This window comes from Nannospalax galili, unplaced genomic scaffold (genome assembly GCF_000622305.1).
Source record: "Nannospalax galili isolate Female #2095 unplaced genomic scaffold, S.galili_v1.0 scaffold102, whole genome shotgun sequence".
NCBI lineage: Eukaryota > Metazoa > Chordata > Mammalia > Rodentia > Spalacidae > Nannospalax > Nannospalax galili.
This window is the reverse complement of record NW_008351958.1, coordinates 123,719-144,215: the sequence shown is the minus strand read 5'-3', so window position 1 is coordinate 144,215 and position 20,497 is coordinate 123,719. Positions and strand designations below refer to the sequence as shown.

At 40.5% G+C, this 20,497-nt stretch overlaps 1 protein-coding gene across 3 annotated transcripts in view; it reads left to right on the top strand.

Annotated features, from left to right (window-relative positions):
- The window catches only part of Slco5a1 (solute carrier organic anion transporter family member 5A1), a 144,950-nt gene that overhangs the window by 108,255 nt on the left and 16,198 nt on the right, over positions 1-20,497 (top strand). For all 3 annotated transcript variants that reach the window (XM_017802149.2, XM_008848915.3, XM_029553984.1), the window contains one exon: positions 17,965-18,163. In XM_017802149.2, the coding sequence (XP_017657638.1) occupies positions 17,965-18,163 (199 nt within the window). The remainder of the gene's footprint in view (positions 1-17,964; positions 18,164-20,497) is intronic.

The window sequence follows — 20,497 nt, the reverse complement described above, 5'->3', positions numbered from 1 at the left end:
TTAAGGCCGTTCCTTGGAGGTCAGTCGGCAGTCTTTGGCAAATGCTGTATTTTAGATACAGGAGAGGTGTGAACTGGCTTTGACTTTGTCATCCTTCAGAGGCATCTAGAACTCTTCAAAAACTAGTTCTTTCATCTTATAAGGACAGTTTATAATCCATTTTCAGTGATTTTATAAACACATGTAGATTTTCTTTCTAACACGGAAATTAATTTTTAAATACAGAGTATTCTGGGTGTGGATGAGTTCTCTCGCATCCTGGCCATTTCCAAGGTCGGACAATGGCATTGACTCTGAGGCCCTCACTGGTAGCACACATGACCTCCATGGGCACTGAGGGAAAAGGAAGGGACCAGTGTTTGCAAACCAATCTTCTGTAGCACCTCCTGGAGTCTGCCCACTGATATCACTTTAGTCCACCTTGAACAGCATAGAGGCTGTCAGGGACTGCACACCACCGTTATAGGCTCTCTGTTTTTCAGCTAGAGAGGTATCCCTCACACTGAATTACTTTTTTTTGCTTCATTGCTCAGGAAAGTTTTTAAAATCTTTTTAAAAACTTTATTATTATTAATTGTATGTGTGAGTGTGTGTGTGTGTCCATGTCAAAATGCATGTGTGTGGAGGTCAGAAGACAACTCTGTGGATTTGATTCTCTCCTTCCATCTTTATGTCAGTTCCAAGGATCGAATTTGGGTTGTCAGACTTGTAGAGCAAATGCTCTTACCCTCAGAACCACCTCACCACCCCTCAGGAGAGTTTTTGTAAAAGGTTAGAGTGGATGATGCTGGGATACTCATTTTTCATTTTCTCATGAATCAATTAATTGAGGAAATGTTTGAATGCCCACTGCAGGGCAGGTTCTTGTGTCAGACCGTGCTACTCAGCTGGTGCAGAAATGGTGGCAGTTAACCAGGGGTTGCTTGCTAGAGGACTCAGCAGAACCAATGGCATGCAGACATGGTCATGTCAGTTGGATGGAAGGATGGTGACAGGAGTAAGGTATGTGTATATGACTATTGCATTCCCTACTTTCTGTCTTACATGTCTGCGTGGGACTCCAGTAACCAGAGTCCAAAAGGATGTTGTGACATGATCTTAGCAAAAAGTCTGAGAAGTGATAGACTATTTTATATTTTAAAATATTTTTTGAATTCTAAAATATTTTAATTTTTTCCTATATTTTGCTGTTCCCTCCTATATAATAAGCCTTAGCAGCAGAGCTCTCCAAGCATTGATTTATTAATACTTAGTGCTGGAAAACTGATGTAAACTGTATGAAAATTCATCAGACCCAGGATCATGAAGGCAGATCTTTGAAAATCAACTTTCTGTTTCCATGGTAAAATACCTGAGATAATTGGCTTACAAGGAGGAAAGATTGATGCCGGCTTCAGAGGTTTCAGTCCTGTGTGGTCCCGTGGCTTATGGGCTTGTGGAGAGGCAATGCATTGTGGTGGGAACATGTGGAACAGAGCTTGTTCACTTCATGGTGGCCAGGAAGCACAGAAAGAAATGGGAAGGGGACACGGTCCCAAGATCCCCTTCAAGGGCATGTCCTCACTGTTCTGCCCTCCTTCCACTGGGCCCCATATCTTCAAGGTTTTACCACCTCCCAATAGCATCCCCACTGGGAACCATGCCTTCAGCACATGGGTCTCTAGAGTTCATTGATGAACCAAATCACGGCAGAGGTTGTTAATCAGCCTTAACTTGGAGACCTTGTGCTTCAGATACACTTCCTCAGGGTAGCAGGACAGCTCAAGCTAGCTCCAAGCCTGCTCACAGGCACTCCCCGGGCCTTTCCCTTCATTCCACTCACTCAGTGACTTCATTTTTTTCCCTCTGCGTCTGTTTTATAAACTAGAAAATGATAACTTGGACTGAAATGAACTCTATAATCCTGCTTTACATTTTTTGATTAAATAATTTTTCTAAGGCCACCAAATAAACATTTTGTATACCATGTAGACATTTACTAGCACAATCCCCATAGAGTTATAGTGCTTTCTTACAAGGGAATTCATTATTAACTGATTCGTTACTCTGGCCTTGGTGGTAAAATGTCACATCCCACACACTGTGGCTGTGACTGGAGTCAGTGCTGTGTGCTTTTCTTTGCTGTGGGCAGTCCCATGTCACCCACAGACTCTGAATGCTATGCCTGTTGCTTAACTATCTGTTAAATACACTAAGACCTAGTTGTGAAACGTGAGTTTTCATCCCCTAGGGCTACTGCAAACAAGTAAATAAGATCATTGTATCTTTACACATTTGGTATATAATAGATGCTCAGCAAAACTTAGTTTTTCTTCTATTTTTATTCCGCCATCTCTGTTATATTGAAATTTCCATTAGAAGGTATGATTGGGTTTTTTAATTTCAAACAAATTCAAAGTGGTGACTTGAAACTTTTTTTTTTAGTTTTTGACAAAAGGTCTCACTATGTAGCCTTGGATACCCTGATACTGTGTGTAATCCAGGCTGTCTTCATACTGATGGCAGTCTTCCTGTGTCAGCCTCCTGGGTGTCGTGGAGCCTCCTGCCCTTTGTAGGTGCTTTAAAAAAATCCCACCCCGTAGCCAGGCAGAAAGTAATACATGCAAATTAAATTGCAAAAAGGAACTATCTTAATCTTTTTTCTTTTCAGTACTAAGGATTGAACTCAAGCTTTTGTGTCTACCCAGAGATTATCTAAATATTGATGGATGAAGCAGGAGGAAATATCTAAAGTAGGAGACAGCAAGGAGGTACCGTGGAGGGATGTTCATGCTTACAAAGTGGACTGGGATCTCTCTGTGTCTCTTTGAGTTGCTCTAAGTCAGTTCACCAGCTGTCCAGCCTCCTGGGTGGCCAGTTTCTCAAATGACCAATATTTCTTTTGTGCCCTTTCTCTTTATTCACTAAATTTTAGAGTCAAAGCTTATGTTCTAGCAAATTCATACAGTGACCAGTAAGTTAAAACAATATTGCTATGAAAACTCAATGGCTTTTCTGTTTGATGTGCTTTGATCACATTAAGGCTGATTTTTGAGGCCCCAGAGTCTAATCTTTAGTCAGCAGGAGTCCCTGCCAGTCAGCACCTATGTTCTTTGGTACAACCTCCGTAGCCTTCATGGTTTCCGGCATGATAGAAGATGATTTTCTTGTCTGTTATATTCCCTGCCCAAATCTGGGGTCCATTAGATATCTTCAAGAATCTTGGTTTCTTTAAAAGAAAGTTGTATTTGGAAACCACCCTCTGGACAGGAAGTTTGCTATTGTCACAAGGTTGTTATTATTGTGTGTGTGTGTGTGTGTGTGTGTGTGTGTGTGTGTGTGTATGTATATGTGGGTTAAATAAAAAACAGGATGTGAGTCAGCTGTGTGGAGTACTTGCCCTGGGTTCAATCCCCAGCATTACATAAGCTGGGTGTGGTGGCCATGCCTGTGATTCCATGCTCGAGATTTCAGAGTAAAAGCAGGAGAATCAGAAGTTCAAGGCCAGCCTGGGATATTCAGGAAAAAAAAAATCGTAAATTTATATGGATAATTTCACTTCTAATTTGAGATCATAGATAGCTGATATTTTACTTCTTTGATATTTACGATAGTTGATATTGTCAACTTCACAGGCTCTAGAATCACATGGGAGCTTGTGAAGGGTTATCTAGACTAGACTGAGAAAGGAAGACCCACCTTAGCTATAGGTGGCAGCATTCCATGGACTGGGGTCCTGGACTGATTGAAAGACAGCTGAGCACTGGCATTCATCTCTCTCTACTTCCTGTGGACATAATGTGACCAGCTTCCTCAAGCTCCTGCCACTATGACTTTTCCACCATGATGGACTGTGTCCTCAAATTGTGGGCCAGAAAAAACCCTTCTTTAAGTTGCTTTTCTCAAGTATTTTGTCACAACAATCAATGACAAGTATCTAATACTTGTGATGTCTTTGCTCTACTGAAAATCATTTTCTTTAATAGCCTTAGCACAATTACTTTATTCAAGTGTGCATGCACACACACATGCACATGTGTGTAATAGTTCAACACCAGCTCTCAGTGTCATTAGTAATCACAGAATACCGTTAGCTTTAACTCACCTTGTAGTTATTTGGAAACCAAAGGCTATTAGAGTGGACATGCAATGTACTACTACATCCTAATGGTACTTGAAATAATCCTGCTGCTTTGATATGTTGTGATGTTTGTTTTTAGCTTTGGGAGACTGTATTCTTTTTATATTTCAAAGTTAAATTGCAGAAAGCATTTGAATGGTTTGAAGATCAAAGCTATGAGACACAGCATATCCAGAGAAGCTTCAAACCCGTCCTGGCATCATCCAATTCGTTCCTCCTCTTGAAAACCATTTTTACTAGCTCATCCTTTTTGAACATATGATAGATATGTATATTAAAACCATATTATATGATATATACATCATTATTTTATTTGTTTAAGGCAGCATACAAAGTGATGAGTTTCATTACAGCATTTTTATATGTATATACCTTTTTTTTTTTTTTTTGGTTTTTTTGGGACAGGGTCTCTCTGTAGCCCCAGCTGTCCTGGAACTCACTATGTAGACCAGGCTGGGCTTGAACTCAGAGATCTACCTGCCTCTGCCTCCCAAGTGCTGGGATTAAAGGCGTGCGCCACCACGCCCGGCCATGTATACCATTTTACTTTGTTCTTATTTACTCTCTTCCCGGTCCTCCCTGACTCCCCGCTTGCTGGTTCACTACCTCCCTCCAGACATTCTGCTTTCATCTCACAATATGCTGCTATATTCATCCTCCCTCCCCTCTTAAGATGTTTCCCTTACTCTCATGATCATCTCTCTCTCTCTCTCTCTCTCTCTCTCTCTCTCTCTCTCTCTCTCTCCCCACACACACACACACACAGGATTATTGTAGAGAGATGACAAGGTTAAATTGCAGAAAGTAGAGTGTACTAGCCCAGTCGTGTGGGGTGGACAAGTGAATAAAGCAGCTGCTCATTCAGGCACCCGTGGCCTACAAGCGCTGGCATGCTAGGGCTAGAGACAAATAGTTCTCACTTCCAGCTCCTTCCATCATCTCTTATTTTGTCTGAGGTGACTTCTGTTAACTCATAAAAACCATGTCCGAAGCTAATTAATATCTTGGCTTTTAAGTAGAGCCAGGAAATGCTTATTTCCCCACAGGCAGGAAATGCCTTCTCTCTTTTTGCTTAAATAATGAAACAGGTGCTAAGATGTTATTGGCAATTGAAGCAATGTCCTTTTGTAACGGGAACCACCTCATGGTGAACCGCAGAGAATTTGCTTTGTTGACAGGCTCAGTGTCTGCTCGTGGCATTTTTCCTTCAGTCACACGTAGAGTACAGAAGGTTTAGACCTGCTACTATTAACCCATCACATTTCAGGCTGTTAATTCTTTCAAGTCATTGTACCAAAATTCCTTTCAGATCTCTCTTTTCAGTAAAAATGAACATAATTTGTGTTTGTGTTTTAGTTAAGGTGACACTGACATTTTAAGTATACATTTCTCTGATAGGACAATTAGTGTATGTCTCTTTATATAGAGTACATTAATATTATTTAGTAACATCTTACTTAAAACTTTTAAAAATATATACTATAGAAGCACCCCAAATTCATTGAGGTATGCAAAAAATTAAGTAACTACTGCCATAGCATAGATCCCAAATGCCCACCAAGGTCTAGGTGTGGAAGGCTTGCCCCCCAGCCTGTGGTGATATTGGGGGAGTAGAGACTTTAAGAGGTCTTGGGAGTGTGTGCCAGCATGAGGTAAGCAGGCTTCTTCTTTTTTAAAAAATATTTTCTTTATTATTTTTATTTTATGTGTATGTGTATTGCCTGCATGTATGTGAGTGCGCCCGTGTCGTGCAATGCCACAGAGGTCAGAAGAGGGCTTCGATTCCCCTGGAACTGGATTTAAGGACGGAATGGTTCGTAGCTGCCATGTGGGTGCTGGGAATCGTACCCGGGTCCTCTGTAAGAGCAGTTGGTGCTCTTAACCGCTGAGCCATCTCTCCAGCCCCCAGCAGGCTTCTTCTGTCACCCACTTCCACCATGATTTATTGTGTGACCACAGCACAAAGCAGCAGCTGACTGAAACCGAGGACCTCACGACACCTTTCTCCTATGAATTCCTTATCTCAGGTCTGTTTTTCACAGAAGTCAAAGCTGATTAGCACAGAAGCACATTAGATGGAAAACTTGAATAAGTACATGCTATGGTATCTTTTTAGTTCCTCGGTAAGTATACATTTCATTTCCTAGTAGCTCACTGAAATCGTCCGCAAATGATAAAAGCCGAGATTGTGCAGTTTCCTCAGTTCACATTTTAAAATCTTTTCCAAATTCTTCCTTTCACCTCAAATCCTTTCATTTCCTTGATAGATAAAAGGAATAAATAAATATAATGTTAATGTTATTTTGAAATATGTTCGATTTATAGTCAGACATTCATTATGTGCATCACTCAGCATATTAATGAAAATTGCCTTGGAAATAGAACAAAAGAGTTTCAGTATGCAAACAAATACACCTTATGGGTGCCTCTCACAGCTGGGAATCCAGCCATGGCCCTGTGCTGGGCCCTTTGTGTTGTGGCCAGTGGAATAGCCAAGTTCCTCAGTGACTTTATTTTCTTGTTCCTTATTGGCGTGATTAAGCTTCAGATGCCAATAATCTGCTGATGATGTATTGTGGCTAAATTATGAATCAAAACGTGCCACTAATTGAAGCATCTATCACATTCATTGACACACACATACACACATATCCTATCACACATATAGACACATATACATACCAACACAGACACACACACACACACACACACTTTTAATACATATATATATACACAGAGAGACAAATGCATAAACACAGACATACACACATACATTTATACACACAGACACACAAATACTTCAACATACACTCCCAAAGACATCCATTCTACACCTATGCTAACAAATTTTCATTTCTTTTTTTTTTTGTCTTGAGGGTTCCAGTGTGTTTTAGGAGATAATGGAGCTAAGCTAATTGGAAAAAAGTCTGAGTGACACAATTAGGTTTCAGGTTTTTTGTTTTGTTTTGTTTTGTTTTTTTGGTCTATTTGAGACAGGGTCTCCCTGTAGTCCCAGCTGGCCTGGAACTCATTATGTAGACCAGGCTGGCCTTGAACTCACAGATTCCCCTGCTTCTGCCTCCCGAGTGCTGAGATTAAAGGTGTGTGCCACCAAGCCTGGCAGGTTTCAGTTTTTAAAGGAGGAATGCATTTGGAACCAGGTAGCAGATTTCCTATTTCAGGCCTGAAAGAGCTCGGGCTTTGAAATCAGACTCACGCCTCGCCTTTGCTGTTAGCTTTGTGATATGAGCAAGTCTTGTCATTCATGGGTTTTATTTTTGTATCTGTAAAATGAGGATAATTGTTAATCCATTTTGTGGTATAAGATTACCTGAAATTAAGTCCAAGTACTTTAAGACTTAATGTACCGTACAGAGTTATCACAATCATTACATACACATTTCATTTTCCCAAAGCCTATTCCCTTCTTTAAAGAAGAGGATGTCTGTTTAAAATACTGCTGTATTGATGGATTAAGTAATTGATATGAATGTGCACTGAAAGTGCTATAAAAGTTTCCCTCATGTGAATTTAGATTATTGCTATTAATTTTGGCTAAAGCTGAGCTCAGCTCCCTGACTGAAACCCAGGCTGGCTTTGAACTTGCTATAAAGCTGAGGATGACCTTGAACTGCTAATCCTCCTGCCTAGGCTCCCAGTTCTGAGAGATGAGGCATACGCTGCCGTGCCCAGCTATAAACATATTTAGCCTTTTTTTTGTGTGTGAGACAGGGTCTCCCTGTAGCCCCAGCTGTCCTGGAACTCACTATGTAGACCAGGCTGGCCTTGAACTCACAGAGATCGCCTGCCTCTGCCTCCCGAGTGCTGGGACTAAAGGCATGTGCCATCATGCCTGGCATCATATTTAATCTTTTATCTCAGCATTTATTTTTGATGGCTACTTCATCAATGAAGACAATAATTTATAAGAGCCTTTGAAAAGAATTTTTAGCTTTGAATGGGAAATTAATCAACATCTTTTTCTTTTTGAAATAAATGGAATGTAGAAGAATTGGCTGTAAATCAAGTTCTATAAATAAAAATATTTTTCTTTCATTAATAAAACAATATACAGTCCTAGAGAAAATAATGCCTTAAATGCTTAGAAACTGTTGGCCAAAGAAATGAACAAACTTTCATAATTTCAACTTGGTTTTAGAAGTTCTAGCTTCATATCAATGTAGGAAATACTGGATTTAGAATCACAATATTGGAAAACTAGGTATGGTGACACTTGAGAGGTTGAGGCAGGAGGATCCCAAGCTCTAGGCCAGCCTGAACTGCACAGCTAGACCCTCTTCTTTTTTAAAACTAGACTGAGAGCACTCAAGAATCTAGACCTTCCTGTGGCATTAGCAAGTTATTAAGTCACTGATGCTTTCAGAGCCTTATATTTTTTCTTCTGACCTATAAACTGTGGAAGTTGAAGAGATGGTCCTATGTTAGGATTATAGGGTTGGTTTTTTTGTTTGTCTTTGGCTTTTGACTATTAGAGAAACCAAACAGGAGAAGCTTAAAATAAGTGGGCATTTGTTTCTCTGTCACAGAAAGGCCTAAATTGCTTCCAGCAGAACTCCGTTGTGCACCGTGATTCTCATAGACAAAGTGCATTTTAAGTAGCAGAATGGAAGAAGGGCATGGATGTACTATTTTTGCTTACATCACACTGGTCCGAACTCATGGCCACATTCAGTTGCAAAGGAGGCTGGGAGATGTAGTACTCACTGCAGGCAGCCATAAGCCAAGCTATTGCTCTAGAATAAGAGCCTTGTTTGAAATTTAACCTACTGCCTGTCTTTGTCAGCCTGACTTCGTTAGAACACAGCTTTGTCCTTCTGCTTATACGTGCCCATGACTACTTTAGCTCTATAGCTGCAGAGGTAAATAGCAGGGTGGAACATGTTTACTATCTAGCCCTTTAAAAAAAAAAAACGAAAACAACTTACTGACCCCCTACTCTAGAAAAGAGTAATCATCAGAGGACAAGCAGTGATCTCTGCCAGAGCCCTCTTCCAAATTCAATAACAAACAAATATGATTATATGAAGCAATGAAAACCAATAATCAGCAAATTAAGTGAATAAAAGTTCTAAACAAATTCCTATAATATGGGAGGAACTTTGACAACTGGAAGACGAAGGTCTTGCTTGTTTCCCCTAATGGGGAACTCACGTTGTACCTGAAATCTCCCTCTATTCTGGCCACTTTTCCATCTTTCAGGTCCAGTCCAAGGATCTAAGTCAGTAACTCATCTCTGTCTTTGAGGATAAAAATAAAACATGCCCTGCATCCTTCGTTTTAGTCAAAATGACACTGTGAAGATTCAGAGCTCTCTTTGATTCTCCTGAACACCCCCACCCCGAATAATATCTGAGATTGTTGAACTGTGAGAAGAACCTATGGTATTTAGTTAGGGATAGTCACATAAACGATCACTGAACTGTACTTTCTTCTTTCGTTGGCTCTCATATATTGGGGGCTTAAGTTTAAGTCTTTATTGCATTTACTTATTTTTTACTTATCTGAGCTTATTATTATATTCCGAGGAGATGGTATACCTGAAAATACATGATTTTAATGTTCAAAACCAAGGGTAGACAAGGTCTGAAGAACAATGGAAGGAGATTACTAGGTGTTCAGCTGAGAGAGTTAAATGGGTCAGTTTGTATGGACACCTGGCAACTGTGTCTTCTGGTTCTTTTTCTAGTGCTTTCTGCCCAATGGTTGCTCTCTGTAAGATTGACTCATTAATTTCCAAAACCTATATTCTTATAGACATAGGACTGGTATCATTTATGGGTGCTCAGACCATTAGATTACTAGAGTAAGTTTTTGTCTACAAATCAGCTTTATTACCAGAACACTTATTTCATAGATTTTATTATCTAGTGGAATTACGCATAATTCAAAACAACATTACATCTTCAAGTTAAAAGTGAGGCAACTGGTTAGGATTTCCTTCCCAGGTGTTACTGCCTTGCCCAGAGTTCTTAACATTTGCTGGTTTGTACTGTCACATCCAGAGTCATGAGAGCGGAACAAGTTTTGAGGGTTCTTTCAGTTAATTTTTTTTCTGAGTTTTAGTTCCCCTGGCTCCTACGAATGCAAAGATAAGAACAGTATGTAAGTGGGGTCTGATCTAACCCCCACGAATACTGCCCTCCCTGCCCTCCTTCGTTTTTCCTCAAATGATCCCTTGTCAGTAAGACTTCACCCAGTAGGACCGATTTAAAAATGCAATGTCTCTTCGTGCTCTGATTTCTCTGACTGTGTTTAACATGATTTTCTCTGTAATTCTTTTCACCTTCTATCGTTTGAGACAATTTGCATAGTCATTGGTTTGCCTCTTTTCCCACATTAGACTGTAAACTCAATGTGAGCAGGAATTCCCCTTAGTTTTATTCACTATATATCTCTAGAGTTTAGAATAGTTTCTGCTACATAGTTGGTTTTTCAATAAAGGGCTCCTATTAAATATTTCAATATTAAATGAATTAATTTAGTAAATGACTATGTTGAAATTTGTATTTTGTAAGTTTCCTGGAAGTCATATTTAACAATATGCTTGAAAATAACACAAAAATTAAATTTTTGGTTAACCTCTACTTAAATAAAGATTAAAAACAGAACATGATACAGGGCATCAATGGAAACCCACAGCTGACATACTTAATAGTAGATGGTTGACCAGATACTTTCTTCCTAAGATCAGGAAAAAGGGAAATCTGTCCTTGCTTCTCTTTACTATTCACTGGAGATTCTAGTCAGCAGTTACATAAAAAAGGAAGTAAAAGACATCCAGGTGGGAAGAAGAAGTAAAACTGTCTCCTCTTACAGATTACATGGGCTCTTATGGAGAAAATCCCAAAGCGTCTGATATAAAAACCACTAATAGTGTGTTGAACAGGGTAGCAAGAGAGATCAATCAATTGTATTTCTGTACACTAGCAACAGCCCAAAAGCAAAGGTAAGGAAACATGACTATGAACACTGGCATCAAGAGAATGAGATTCTTAGGAATAATATTTAATAAACTAGTGAAAAACATATTCTGAAAACTGTAAAATATCACTTAAAATGAAAGAAAATGCTTGTCAGTGGAAACAAGATTTCACTTAAGAGGAGGGATCACTAAACAGGACTATCACATAAAATGAAGACTATACTTCATAACAATATATTGAATTCTGAAAATTGCCTGAGTAGATTTTGTGTTCTCACCACACAATATGTGTTGAATAATACATGTTAATGACTTGATTTAGCCTTTGAAAAGCAAATACATATTTCATGACGTGTTATATATGATAAATATATACATTTTGTCAATTAGAAGAATAAATGAGTGCTAACAATGAAAGTATAACTTAATGGAAAGATATCTTATATCCAAGGATCAGAAGACTTAGTAATATTAGAATGCCAATATTCCTCAACTTGATCTACAGGCTCAACACAAACACCATCAAAATTCTACCGTCAGACTTTTTTGTAGATATTGGCAAGATAGAAACATAAGTGAACCAGTATAGTCAAAATAATTTTGACGAAGAACAAAGTTGAAGAACTGGTATCTCATGAATTTTGAAGTAAAAGATGATTTTCAACTGAAAAATAATGGTAATCAAAATAGTATGGTACTGGCTTAAAGCAGACATAGATGTCAAGGGAACAAAATTGAGAACTCCGAAATAAGCTTGCATGTTTATGATCAACAGATATTTTTGTGTATCTCTTTATGTGTCCATGAATGTATGTGTTTTTGTATGTATGTGGGTGTGCATGCATGTGTGTATGCATGCATGTGTTGGCCAGCGATTGATTTGGTATCTTCCTGGATTACTCTTTACTTATTCAAGCAAGGTATCTCATTGAACCTGGAGCTTAGTCAGCTTGCCCTTAGGTCCCTGTCTCTGCCTCCCACTTCAACTACTGGGTTTATAGGTGGGCTGCTGTGCTGGTTTGTTTTTGTTAACTTGGCACAAACTAGTGGCACCTGGGAAGAGGGACCCTCAATGGAGAAATTGCTTCCATCAGATTGGCCTGTGGCCATGTCTGTGGACATTTTCTTGATTACTGATTGATGTAGGAGGGCCCAGCCCACTGTGGGAAGTGCCATCTCTGGGCAGGTGGGCTTGGCTATTTAAGAGAGGTAGCTGAGCAAGGCAGAAAGCAGCGTCCCTCCATGCTCTCCGCTCCAGTTTCTGCCCCCAGTTTCCTTCTGTGAGTTCCTGTCCTGGCTTCCCTTGATGATGGACTTTAATCTGTAGGTGAAGTAAACCCGTTCTTCCCTCAAGTTGGTTTTGGTCAGTGTTGTATCACAGCATCAGAAAGCATGTAGAACAGTGCCATGCCCACCCAATGTTTATGTGGGTTTGGGGGATGCAAACTCTGGTCCTCATGCTTGTATGGTAAGCACTGTATCTGCTGAGCATCTCCCTAGCCCTGATCAACAGATTTTGACAAGGTCATTGATTCTACTCAATGAGGGTTTAGGGGTGGGGTGGGGAGGGAGAATGAATAGTCTTCTATAAATGATGCTGGGACAAGTGTATCGCTATGTGTAAAAGAATTAAATAGAATCTTTCATACCATATAAAAATGAATGCAAAATGGAGCCAAGTCCTTCATGTAAGGGTTAAGACTATAATATTATTAGAAATAAAACATGGGCATAAGCCATTGTAATCTTAGACTAATCAATTCAACCAAAGGGAGAAAAACAAGTAAATTGGATTTCATCAGTATTAAAAACATCTGTGCATCAAAGGACCATCAAGAAAATAAAACCAAAAATCCACAGGATAAGAGAAAATACTTGCAAATCATCTATCTGCTAAGGAAGCTGTATCTAGAACATGTAAAGACATTTAGCTCAATTATAAAAAGGAGAAACAAGACAATTTTAAGAAATGGACAAAAGATCTGAATAGATAGACATTTCTCCAAAGAAAATATGCAAATGGACAATAACAAGCACACACAAATCCCCCCAAAGCTGACCTAATTAGTTATCAGAGAGATGCAAACTAAAACCACAGAGGGTTTCGATATTACTTCACTTTCACTCAGACAGTTCTAATCAAATATTGTCGGTTACAACAGCAGTTGTCGGTAAAGATGTGGAGGGATGGAAGCCTTGTGCACTGTTGGTGGGAACCTCAATGACATGGCCACTTTGGAAAACATTTTGATGCTTCCTTAAACATATGGTCTGGAAGTTCCATCTTTACCTACTCTTCCGTGAGAAATGAAAACGCTGGGCTAATTAAAAAGAACTTCTATAGGGCTGGAGAGATGGCTCAGCAGCTAAGAGCACTGACTGCTCTTCCAGAGGACCCAAGTTTGGCTCCCAGCACCCACATGGCAGCTAACAACTGTCTGTAACTCCAGTTCCAGGGGATCCAACACCCTTTCCTGTCCTCTGTGGGCATTGCATACACATAGTACAGTTGCATACATGCAAGCAAAACATACACATAAAATAAAAAATAAATAAATCAAAAAATTCAGTAAGAGTTTCACTTGACTGTTTATAACGATAGTATTTATAATAGTCCCAAACTAGAAACAACCAAAAAAAGTGCGTTGCCTGATACATGAATCAGTAGTGATGTGCGAATACAATGAGGTGTTATTTGGCCATAGGGAAGAACTAAGCCGCACTCTAACATGGATAAACCTTAAAAGTATGCAAAGTGGGAAAAGTCAGGCACATGTATTGTATGACTCCATTCAAATGAAATAGGCAAACCTATGGCAACAAAATGGAGGCTAGTGATTATCAGAGGGTGCAGGGGCAAGTTGGGAGGAAATAGACGTGATAGTTAATGAATATCTGGTTTCTTTGGGGGTGATGCATGTCTCTACATGTCTGTGAGTCCCCCTACCCCATCTCTGTCTCCATCTCTGTCTCTCTCTTGGACTGGGGATATATCCATGGAGCGCAACAGTAAAGTGGTTGCCTAGCATGTGTGAGGCCTTATGTTCAAGTTCCAGCACCATCCAAAATGTTGAACTGTGTGTTAAGTAGGCAAACTCTATAGCACGTGGATTACAGCTCAACAAAGCTGTCACTTCAAAGAAACAAAAGAAAATGAAGTGAAATGCAATCCAGTTAGTGATTTGACTGTAGCATGAAGTGGTTATTCCTGGTACCTGGCAAAATCAGTAAAGTAATACAGCTTTTATTTTATTTATTATTTCCATTTTATGTGAATACACGTATTGACTAAATGTATGTAAGTGCACCCATGTCATGCAATGCCCATGGAGGACTGAAGAGGGCATTGGATTTGGAACTAGAGTTATGGACAGTTGTTAGGTGCTAGGATTCAAACCAGGGTTTCCCGCAAGAACAACCAGTGCTCTTAACCACTGAGCCATCTCTCAAATTCAAGTAATACAGTTTTAAAAAGCACAATTTCCACCTGGTTTTTGTAGGGGAAAAGGCCACTTTGATGGGCAGAGCTTAGGTGTGTAGAAGTTTGTCTAGACTTTTTTTCCTTAAATGAATAGAGTTTTAAAAATCAGCTTACTTCTCCCAGGGGAAGGATGACTTCGTCAGGTTTTATAGCTGAGCTATTAGTGGGCTGAGTGATGATTGGTCTTCTTGATGGGAAAACTCCAAGAGATGCGGAATTTGGACAACAATGAACAGAGAAGCTGAAAAGCGCTGACAGAAAATGGATCTTGCCCAAAGGGCCTCCAAACAGGGCTCTGCTTAGGCACAGGCCCGCCTCTGCAGCTTTTTCCTTCATGAACGGGTACTAAGTGTGGTAACCTGATGTGGAGGTCTTCGCTTACAGCTTATTTTTGATAACTTAAAACTTAATGAGATTCTGTTACTGTCCTGTGAAATTTCCTCTGCAAAAGGCCTTTCCTGCCCCAACCCTGAGATCGTTTGCTTCAAACTTTTCTGGCTCCTGTTTCTCAGAGCCTGGGGGGAATGGAAGGGAGCACCCTTTAGGCATTTCACCATCGCAAGTTGCTTTTGCCCTCTGTAGTGTTATTGCATGGAGGCAGAAAATCTTTTTAGGTTTGTAAGCCATAAAAGATGAAATATTAATTTGATTCACTTTTGGAGTCCTGTTTACGAGACAGCAGGGCATTGGTGCTCATGTATTATTTCAGCTGAGTCCGTCAGAAACTTGAAATGAAAAGCGTGGTTGTTTTCCCTGCTGAATGTTCCTTGTTATTACCTGTCTTCCAGCGCCCCCAGGACTTTGCATCCCTGAGAGTGGGACTCTCATATTTCTCTCCTGTCACACAGTGCTTGTGTTGGCAGAGTTCAGTGCTATGGGTGAATGAGATTCATTGGGCCTATGAGGAGTAAAGTATGGGCTTTATATAAATATCTTCCTTCTGGAGGCAGTGAGGCTGGGAGTTTTGAGTCTTTATTAATAATTCCAGCAAGGTCATGCTAGAATTCAGGAGCTTTCTGTGTCAGTTAGCTGCAAGTTGTCCCATCTGAGCTATGTGGTAGCTGTCACACATCAGGAAGCTGAGGCCTGTGAGGTACTAACACTCTGCTTCGGTTGAAGGAGAAAGTGTGAGACAGTTGAGGCAGTTCAGTCACACACACACACACACACACACACACACACACACACACACACAGCCTCTTCTACTCCAAAGTCTAATGTGGTTTGAAATCAGATCATGGATATGATAGATAGAAAGAAATATTTTGTTCTGTGTCTTAAAACAGCCACAGAATTCTAAGGGAAAGGTTCCATAAATTAATCCGAATGTCATACCCAGCTCTTTGCCTTTGAAGGGTTCCTGAAAAATGTCACAACAGTAAGAATGAGATGTTTGAAAATAAAAGAGGTATCAGTGTCTTATGCTTCTATTCTTTGTAGATTTACACAGAGTTTGGGAGAATGTGCACTTACTGTGCTGTCTAATCTCAGACCATTTAGTATTTGCTAGCATAGAGGCTGGATTTTTTTTTTTTTTTGTCTTTTTGAGACAGGGTCTCACTGTAGCCCCAGAACTCACTATGTAGACGAGGCTGGCTTTGAACTCACAGAGCTCTGCCTGCCTCTGACCCTGCCCCCCCACCAAGTGCTAGGATTAAGGCGTGTGCCACCACTCCCGGCAAGGCTGGATTTTTAAAACAATCTCTCTAGTTGTTCTCTGATAGTAATAGATACTTAGTCTCTAAAAGAAAATGTTTGCAAGAGAAAGTAGATGCCTCAAAAAATAATTTATCCTGGACAAGAGAAAGATTTTTATTTTGTATTATGAAGTTAAAAACACAGGCTTGGGGCTGGAGAGATGGCTCAGTGGTCAAGAACACTGACTGTTCTCGCAGAAGACCTGGGTTTGAATCCCAGGACCCACATGGCAGCTAACAACTGTCCGTAACTCCAGTTCCAGGGGATTCGACAGCCTCTTCTGTCCTCCGCGGGCATTGCACAACATGGGTGTACTTACTTACATGCAGGCCATACACGCATACACATTAAAAAAATATTAAATATTTTTTTAAAAACCACGGGCTTCAGAGAAGTTAAATAAATCTGACTTGATTTACCTGCTCTACCTCACCATAAACGTGATATGGAGACAATGTTATATTTCTTCTAACCTAAGACACCACTGACAGTGGGATGCCTCCATGAAGTTGAGCCATCAAAACAGAAAAAAATGTGCTGGGCTTGGTGGTGCCCACCTTTAGTTGCAGCACTCAGGAGGCAGAGGCAGGTAAATCTCTGTGAGGTTGCAGCTAGCCTGGCCTACACAGGGAGTTCCAGGCCAGCTGGAGCTACAGGGAGACCTTGTTTCAAAAAGACAAGAAAGAGTCATGGGTGGGAGTGTGTGTGGGGGGGGGGGCGGTTGCTTCTAATGAGACTGAGACAGAAGACTGAGATTCTGCTGTTTATAACTCATTCATTCAGACCACTGAAAGCCAGTGGGAGTGAAATGAGTTGCTATTGAAAGAGTGGTTATAATACCTGACACATAGTCAACATCAGTGTGTTTGTGTGTGTGTGTGTGTGTGCCTGTGCCTGTGTGTGTTCCTCTGTGTGTGTGTGTGTGTGTGTGTGTGTGTGTGTGTGTGTGTGTGTAGGAATCTAAAAGACAGAAAAGCAAACACAACAGGCAGTGGCAAGTATGATGTCAGGGGCTAACCTTGGGTTCTGTAAAAGCCCATCATTCTTAATCCCTGGAACTATTGACATTCTTCCAAGCCTGAGACATTCTGGATGATGAATGCTTGCCTCATTGTCTCCTCTTTCCCTTCAGTTTAAGGTGTTCTGGACTGCCAAGCATGCTTTCACCTTACATATATTTTATGTATCTATTTACAGTACAGGTAATGTCTATGTATAGATAAAAATGGAGTAAAGAGAAAAAGTTCATCTAGTACCTTAAACATTTGGAAATTAAGTGACTATCATTTTCATAAAGATGTAGCCCTAAGTAGTTCCATTTGTTTGTTTATTTATTTATTTATTTATTTATTGGCCTGGAACTTCCTATGTAGACCAGGCTGACCTTGAACTCACCGAGATCCATCCACCTGCCTCTGCCTCCCAAGTGCTGGGATTAAAGGCGTGCACCACCACGCCAGGCTCATAGCTCTAAGTTTATAAGGGCAAGCAATATTGTAACCCAGTAAAAGCTTCAACTTCTGTTTTGAGGCTGGAGGGGGAGAAGAAGCAGGATGATTAACATGTCAGTTCCTTTAGATAACTGAGTAGATAAAAGATTTCCACCTAAGAGGTAGGGAGGTATTCCCAGACTTTTTATGGCCAGAACAGAATCTGCTGTGCGACCCAGAATGCTGCGGTGAGGGATTACACAAGTTAACCCTCCCCTTCTCCTCTTTCCAGGTGTTATCATTGTGCCCAGTGCTGGTGTTGGTATTGTCCTGGGAGGCTACATCATAAAAAAATTGAAGCTTGGTGCCAGAGAATCTGCAAAACTAGCAATGATCTGCAGTGGTGTGTCTCTGCTGTGCTTTTCAACCCTTTTTATTGTTGGATGTGAAAGTATTAACCTAGGAGGTATAAACATCCCTTACACAACAGGGTAAGTATCCAGGAAGAGCCATCCTATGCCGGCAGGATTGAAGTGTAAAGCCCTTGGGGTTCCCATACCTGGGCCAGACTCCTCCCCTCTGTCCCAGCAGCCCTGTGCACTCTGTTGAGCCCATGTTCCTGGACAACAGAGGCCGTGGTGTTGCCTTGGTGTCTGTCCTTTTCAATCCTCACAGAGTGACTTCCATGGCATTTTGATGACAGAAGATGAGGAGATGCTGCTGGATTCATGAAAGCTGTTAGTTTTTAATGTGTTGTTCTGAATGGCTGGGAAGATAGCTCAGTTGGTAATGTGCTTGCTGTTCAAGCATGAAGAACTGAGTTTGATCCCCAGAACCCATGTAAATATGCTGGGCATGGTGGTACATGTTGGTAATCCCGGTGCTAGGGAGGTGGAGATAAGCATATTTCTATGGTTTGCTCACCAACAAGTCTAGCCTAATTGGTGATTCCCAGGCCAGTGAGAGACTCTGTCTCAAAAAACAGATGGGTGATTCCTGAGGAAGAGTACTTGAAGTTAACCTCTAGCCTGTATATGCATGCACATGTGTACCCACATGAACTTGTACCCTCATATAACCCCCAGACCAAAAACACCCGATCAAATTTATGAAAACCCAGTACATTATGAAAAGTTCTGTTTTCACCTGAGTCATCTGTCTGCTTCTTCTTCTCATGTGTCCAAGCCAAAGTAAACTAGATAACTACTTTTATTCATTTTTGTGTGTCCTTACACAACTTCTACATTAGCAGTGTGAACATGTGTTTTGACTTTTCCCTATTTTATACCTAACAGATAGCATTTGTTCTTACTTGACCATTAGAGCTTGGGGACTTCTGGTCTAGTAATAAGACTATGAAGCATAATTAGCTCTTACACTGACCCCTCTGTGTGCCAAGCATTCTTCTACACGCCTTACATGAGTCCTCATGACACTCCTAGGTAGGTGATGCTATTATCCTGACTTTAGAGCTGGCAAAACTGAGATACAGAGCAAACAGATCCTTTGTTCGATTTTTAGCCATGCCACCTCATCACTGATACTTGGGTCATGTTCCTCCTCCTCAGTTCCCCAGAGCAGTTAGTATATCTGCAACTGTCTTGTTTAGTTAGTTGCTTTGCTCTTGACTTCTAGATCGAAAATGAGCTCCTTGAGACAAGCTCCTACAGCTATCTACATAATACTTGGATCCCTGTCTGCTGAAGCAATGCATGATGCTTTGTTGAGTCAACAGACAGATGTTTGAGTGGATACATGGATGGATGGATGTCTCCAAAGGATTCATTCATTTCACTAGCCACTTTATGAACCCTTTTATTGTTGTTGTTTTGAGACAGGGTCTCCCTATAGCTCAGCTTGCCTGGAACTTGCTCTGTAGACCAGGCTGTCCTCAGTCTCACAAAGATCCATCTGCTTCTGTCTCCCAAGTGCTTGCATTAAAGGCATGTGTCACCACGCCCTACTTATGAACCCTCTTAATTAAACATGTATATCTTTTTTCCCAAACTCGAAGAAATTTCTTATACTCTATTCATTTTTACTGCTTCATTTTCCCCGTGTTCACTAAGACTCTGGCTAATCACTGTTGGAACTTATGGACTTGTTTTCCATATGTTTAGTTTACTCTCTTATTTCATAAGTTCATGAATTTGCTCTGAGAGCTTTATCCAAAGTCTTGTTTTCTGTTCTTCATAGAGCTTTTTCTAATTCAAAGATAATTTTTCCTTGTTGAGTTTTGAGTGCTTCCTTTTTATAGCACTCTGGTGTTTTTGAGAGTAGTGTCTCCTCTTTGTGCTTATTACAATTAGAATTTTTTCTGTTGCCGTGCCCTACCATTTGGCTTTAAGGACAATTGCTTCCTGTTTACTTACTCTGAGCTTTGCAGGCTGACAGCACTCAGTCCAACATCTCTCAGTAAGTCTGTCTCCTGTACCATCCCAAATACAAGAATGAAAGGGTGCGAGTCTGAGTTGTCAACATCTAGATTAGAAGTTTGGTTTCTTGATTTTCTTACAGTTTTCTTTAGAGCAGAATTTTCTTTTAAATTAATATTCACTTATTTTATGTGTATGAGTATTTTGCCTGTATGTATGTATGTAAGTGTACCACATACATGCAATGGCCACAGAGACCAGAAGAGGGAGTCGGAGTTAGGGATGGTTGTTAATTGCCATGCAGGTGCTGGGAACTGAGGACCAGGTCTTCTGTAAGAGCAGCCAGTGCTCTTAACTGCTGAGCAATCTCTCCAGCCCTAGAGAAGAGCATTCTGATGCATCTGTGGGCCCTGAACAGGAACTGGTAGTAGGTATTCAGATGAGAATGGA